General features: G+C 38.9%; 1 protein-coding gene across 1 annotated transcript in view; it reads left to right on the top strand.

The window, feature by feature from the left end:
• SPG11 (SPG11 vesicle trafficking associated, spatacsin) overlaps positions 1 to 6,307 on the top strand; it is a 111,310-nt gene that overhangs the window by 60,288 nt on the left and 44,715 nt on the right. The window contains exons 19-20 of the mRNA XM_017861025.1: positions 1,485 to 1,646; positions 4,016 to 4,082. Coding sequence (XP_017716514.1) covers positions 1,485 to 1,646; positions 4,016 to 4,082 — 229 coding nt within the window. The remainder of the gene's footprint in view (positions 1 to 1,484; positions 1,647 to 4,015; positions 4,083 to 6,307) is intronic.

Below are 6,307 nucleotides of genomic sequence, written 5' to 3'. Positions count from 1 at the left end.
AAAAAAAAAAAAAGAAAAGAAATTTTTGACATCTACAATTTAAAGGGAATGAAGCCAGGCACAGTGGCTCACGTTTGTAATCCCAGCCCTTTGGGAGGCCAGAGTAGATGGATTGCTTGCGTACAGGAGTTTGAGACCAGCAACATGACGAAACCTCCGTCTCTACAAAAAAAAATTTTTTTAATTAACTGGGCATGACTGGGCGCGGTGGCTCACGCCTGTAATCCCAGCACTTTGGGAGGCCGAGGCGGGTGGATCACTTGAGGTCAAGAGTTCAAGACCAACCTGGCCAATGTGCTGAAACGCCGTCTCTACTGAAAATACAAAAATTAGCCAGTCATGGTAGCGTATGCCTGTAATCCCAGCTACTCAGGAGGCCAAGACAGGAGAATTGCTTGAACCCAGGGGACAGAGGTTGCAGTAAGCTGAGATTGTGCCAGTGCACTCCAGCCTGGGCGACAAAACAAGACTCCATCTCCAAAAAGAAAAAAAAAAAACATTAGCTTGGCATGGTGGCATGCTCCTGTAGTCCCAGCTACTTGGGTGACTGAGGCAGGAGGATTGCTTGAGCCTGGGAAGTCGAGGCTGCAGTGAGCCAAGATCATACCACTGCACTTCAGCCTGGGTGACAAAGTGAGACCCTGTCTCAAAAAAAAAAAAAGCTGGGGGGGGGGGGGAGGGGAATGAATAATGTTATGTAGAGATTCTTTTTTCCCTTTAGTTTGTTTTCCAATACTCCAGATTTGTTTTCAGAATACAGTTAGGATCTGCTTTCTTCTGGGAGTAAGAATACTTTAGATCTGTGGCTTGGTAATTAATCTGTACTATTTGCCCTCTTAGGTCAAAGGAAACCGTAATCTTCAGCTACCCATATAAACTTTATTGTGGGACCTAATGGAAATGTGCCCATCTTTGCTTTTTAGAAGTAGAGTGGCCTGTTTAGAGGGAAATTAAGAATGTTGTTTAATATCTAATCTTCAAAAGTTTCTTACTGGTGCTAGCTTAACTTAATACCACCTTTTTAGGATTGTTGCAGTATACCTTACACGACTATTTAATCATCTATTTTTAATCACCTGTCAGAAATTAGAGTTATAGGATAACTTTAGGGTTGAGTGAGAAGTCATCTAGTTTAGTAGTTTGTAAATATTTTAAAATATATATTATTGACTTAAATATTGGCAGAGCTGTTTTTCAAACAATTTCTATACAGCTTGAAAACCACTGATCTAGCTGAACTTCCTAATTTTGCAGCTGGGGAAACAAAGACCTGATATTAAATATCTAGCTAAGGTCACATAGACCGTTTGTTTCAGAACCAGAACAAGAACTGTTAACTTATGACTACTTGTCTAATGCTATATTCACTACCACATACTCTTCTCAAGCTAATCTTGTTTCACAGGGTTCTTGTGAAAAAAGACTTTAACTTTGAGAAGAGAAAAATGCTACTCTCCAACCTGTTATCTTGTCTTTTTACTTAGGTTGTTCAGAATGAAGAAAATGAAAACTGTTTGAAGAAAGTGGATCCCCAGCTATTGAAGATGGCATTAACTCCTTACCCCAAGCTAAAAACTGCTCTCTTCCCACAGTGCACTCCTCCTAGTGTCCTGCCATCTGATATTACACTCTACCACCTTATTCAGGTACAATATTTAGGTGGCCAATATTTAGGTCTATCAGAGTTCAGCCAGGAAAACAGAAATCACTCTAGATCTTTCAACTGGAGGGCATTTAACATAGGGAATTACTTATACAGCATGATAGCAGAATGGAGAAACCAAACGTGATAGTGAGACAACCCCGAATAACAAAATAGGAAGCCATGTTCTTGCACCCCTGAGGCTGCAAGAACAATGCAAAAAAGTGGTGTTACCAGAACCCAGAAGCTGGAGCCATCTCTGGGAATTAAACTAACAACCAGACTGCCTAATGGGAACTGGGAACATAGAGTATGGTGGTAGATGCCCCAGGAAAATGCAGGGCAAGAATATCTTGACTACTTCTCTCTTCCCATCTTTAGTCTCCCACAGTGTCTTTGTAGCTATATTTATCTGGTAGCCAAAGGGCAAAGGAGCTTGGGAAATGTAGTTTCCTGCAATGCTGAGCAGAGTGGGAAGGGTGGAGGTGGGTCAGAGCAAACAGTTGACCAACATACCTGTCTGCTGCTTTCATCAAAAGCACTCTATTCTGCCACTTTTAACTTCTAACTATCTCTTCTCAATGAATCAGGGATGTTTGTTTAGATCAATGCTTTTTAATCTTTTTCAGAACCTCTAAGAATGTAAGAAAGCTACAAACCCTCTACCCAGAAAAATTACACATATGCATATAATTTTGCTTACATTTCAAAGTGATTCACAGACTCCCTGAAGCCTAGTCAGGGACCCTCGGTTAAGAACACCTTCCTTTGCCTATTTCTCATTTCAAAAGGCTTTTCCTTTTTTCCCCTGAATACACATATTCTCATGGTATCTTCAACTCAGCATAAGGTTTATAATTCTATAAAGGAGCCGGGTGCGGTGGCTCATGTCTGTAGTCCCAACACTTTGGGAGGCCAAGTTGGGCGGATCACCTGAGATCAGGAGATAGAGACCAGCCTAGCCAACATAGTGAAACCCCATCTCTACTAAAAATACAACAATTAGGCAGGCATGGTGGCACGTGCCTATAGTCCCAGCTACTCGGGAGGCTGAGGCAGGAGAATGGCTTGAACCTGGGAGGCGGAAGTTGCAGTGAGCTGAGATCACACCCGTGCGCTCTAGCCTGGGCAACAGAGTGAGACTCCGTCTCAAAAAAATAATAATTCTGTAAAGGCACAAACTCTCTTACTCTAATGCAAAGACTTCTTAGAGTATCGACTGGTGCTACTCAAAAGTGTGGTCAGCACTTGCATACTGCTTGTTGCTGGAATGTGGTGAGATTAGTATCTTGCACCAAAATATGTATCTGCTGTATCACTAAGTACACTGTTTAGTTTAGTAGGGGTTTTTTTGTAGCAAGACTTTGAAGAAGGAAGCAGTATTCTGGATTTATACTGTTAGAATTTAGACCAGCACTTTGAGTAGCACTGGTATAAATGATGAGTGGATTATGTAAAAACATAGTTTTACCCAGAAAGTACAGGTCACAGATTTTGTGTGTGTCTTGTTTTGTGTCTTGTTTTTTCCCAGGCAAAACAAACATAATTTCACTACGTAAAGTAGTTTGAATCAGCTTGAAACACAAGTGGTTTCATGTTGTTCTTTGTTCTGTTTTCAAATGGACTCATTTAATTTTTTTAGTGGTTATTTTAGGAAAAGTATTCCTTCTTTAATCACAAAATCTTCCTTGGTTTTACATCAAAGCTACTCTTTTTTTGGGCCATCCAAATCCTGACTTTTTTTGTTCTGTTTTTTTCCTGTATTCTTCCCACAAGCTGTTTCTAGACTTTCCTAAACATTTGGCCTGGAAAAATTTCAAACAACCACTACTTGCTACTGCCAAACCTTTTCTGATTGACTTGACCTTGGTCCGCAATTTTTTCTTTGTTGTTCGTATTGTTGCTCATCACATTCCTTCAACCACTTATCCAGTTTTTTTCTTCTTTCTCTTTTCCCTTCCTTCCCTACCCTGTTCTTCGCTCTTCTTCGCTCATCTTGTCATGTTTACATGGTAACATTTTCTAGTCTTTTAGCCGTCTTGCTTTTTGATTCCAAAAGCATTTCTGAAGCCCATTTTACTTTATAGTTGATGCTCCCTCTACCAAAAGAGTATGGCCTTTGCAGACGTAGTTTGACATAAGGAGAGTCTTTAAAAGGAGCATAGCCAGTTCTGTTTTAATTAAAATATAAAGATGTCTCATAATTCTATTTTATTTTTAGCTGTGTTCAAAGAATTTATGTCCAGAATGATAAGCTTTAAATTGCCTTGGAAAAGGGAAGCAGACTGCCTCTGAAGTCCTTTCATATAATTTTGTTTACCTGTTTTAGAATCAATGAATTTCTAATTCTGTTAAACTTTTCCCCTTTTTCAGTCATTATCACCCTTTGATCCTAGCAGATTGTTTGGCTGGCAGTCTGCTAACACACTAGCTATAGGAGGTAAGTCATCATGGGTACTTCTTGAGACACGTTTTAGCAATGTTAACTGTAGAAGTTAATATATGTAAAGCCAATCTAGTTTTCTCATTGCTTTTTATTTTAAAAGTAAAGGTGTATTCCAAAGGAAAAATAGTTCGTAGAAGACAGAATTGAAAACATACTGTGAGTTAAAAGTCAATGTATTAGGTTACTAGTGCTGTACTTGCTGAAAAATGTAATGTGTAACTATTGGATTATATTTCTTCCTTTCAAAAAATTATTCTTCATTTCCAGTATAGTATCATAAAAATTAAAAGCATAGGTGTCAGCATTAAACAAATCTTGGCCCTACCATATAATTAATACCTGTGTGACCTTGGTCATGTGATCTAACCTCTTTAGTTCTCTGTGAAATGAGGTTAATCACAGTGACCACCTAACATATTACTATGAGAATAAAAAGAGGCAAGGCATTTAAGTACCAGATTCACACACATTGCTGTGCTATAAAGACCATAAGACTTTCTTGGGTTCCATATCCAAGAATTCAGCCAACCTCAGATGGGAAATATTTGAGAGAACAAACGAACAATTAAAAAAAAAATAGAACAATAAAAAAATACCAATTTAAAAATACAGTATAACAACTATTTTACATAGCATTTACATTTATTAGGTATTATAAATGATCTAGAGTAATTTAAAGTGTATAGGGAAATGTGCATAGGCCATATATAAATACTATGCTATTTTACAGGGACTTGAGCATCCTTCTGTGGATTTTGGTATCCAAGAGTTTCAGGAACCAATCCTCCATGGATACCAAGAGATGACTAGACTCACATCAAAATGTCTTCTGACTTCAGATTTATCTAAAAAGAGACGTTTTTGTTCTGATATTTTCTTGGGTTTAGAGGAACTTTAATCTGAGCTATTCTGTTGGTCTTATTAATAGAAAGGTGGTGCCATCTTTCTAAGATATTCATGCTCTGTGAATACAACATCAGAAAGTAGGTGATAACAAATGGAGGTTATAGAGGAGGGTAATTAGTGTTGCGGGAAAAATGTTCTAAAATTACCTGTTGGAGGCCAGGTGCAGTGGCTCATGCCTGTAATCCTAACACTTAGGAAGCTGAGGTGGAAGGATTGCTTGAGGCCAGGAATTCAAGACCAGCTTGGACAACATAGCAACACACTGTCTCTACAAAAAATTAGCCAGGTATAGAAGATAAGGGTCAAGAAGGTGAAAGAAAAATGTAAAAATTAGCCAGGCATGGTTGTGTGTACCTACAGTCCTATAGGAGGCTGAGGCAAGAGGATTGCTTGAGTTAAGTCAAGGCTGCAGTGAGTTTTGGTCATGCCACTGCACTCTAGCCTGGGCAACAGAGCAAGACCCTGTGTCCAAAAAAAAAAAAAAATTACCTGTTGGAGAAAGGTGCAATGAATTGGCTTTGGTGAACAGAGGACTCATATAAATATGTTAAAAGGGATGTTATTGCATAATGACCTTTGTGAATGAATTTAAAAGCTCCTTTTGCATATATTTAACAGATTTTATAACTATAGGGTTATTGGCTATTGCCTTTCTGAACTTAAAGGATCATCAAATACAGAATTAAAACCAGGGTGGTTCAACATACACAAATTAATAAATTATACACCACATTAACAGAATGAAAGACAAAAACCAGGCCAAGCGCAATGGCTCACGCCTGTAATCCCAACACTTTGGGAGGCCGAGGCGAGTAGATCACGAGGTCAGGAGATTGAGACCATCCCGGCTAACACGGTAGGAAACCCTGTCTCTACTAAAAAGTGCAAAAAATATTAGCTGGGCATGGTGGCAGATGCCTGTAGTCCCAGCTACTTGGGAGGCTGAGGCAGGAGAATGGCGTGAACCTGGGAGGCGGAACTTGCAGTGAGCCAAGATCATGCCACTGCACTACAGCCTGGGCGACAGAGCGAGACTCCATCTCAAAAAAAAAAAAAAAAAGGACAAAAACCATATGATCATATCAATAGATACAGAAAAGCCATTTTGCAAAATTCAACATCCTTTCATAATAAAAACTCTCAACAAATTAGGCATAGAAGGAATGCATCTCAACATTATAAAGGCCATATATGACAGGCTCACAGCTATTATACTCAGCAGTGAAAAGTTGAAAGCTTTTCCTCTAAGATCAGAAACAAGACAGGGATGCCCACCCTTGCCACTTTTTTTTTTTTTTTTTTTTTTTTTTTTT

Source organism: Rhinopithecus bieti, unplaced genomic scaffold (genome assembly GCF_001698545.2).
Source record: "Rhinopithecus bieti isolate Rb0 unplaced genomic scaffold, ASM169854v2 scaffold_55715, whole genome shotgun sequence".
Taxonomy (NCBI): domain Eukaryota; kingdom Metazoa; phylum Chordata; class Mammalia; order Primates; family Cercopithecidae; genus Rhinopithecus; species Rhinopithecus bieti.
Note: the sequence above shows the minus strand (reverse complement) of the source record. Positions and strands in the feature narration are given on the sequence as shown.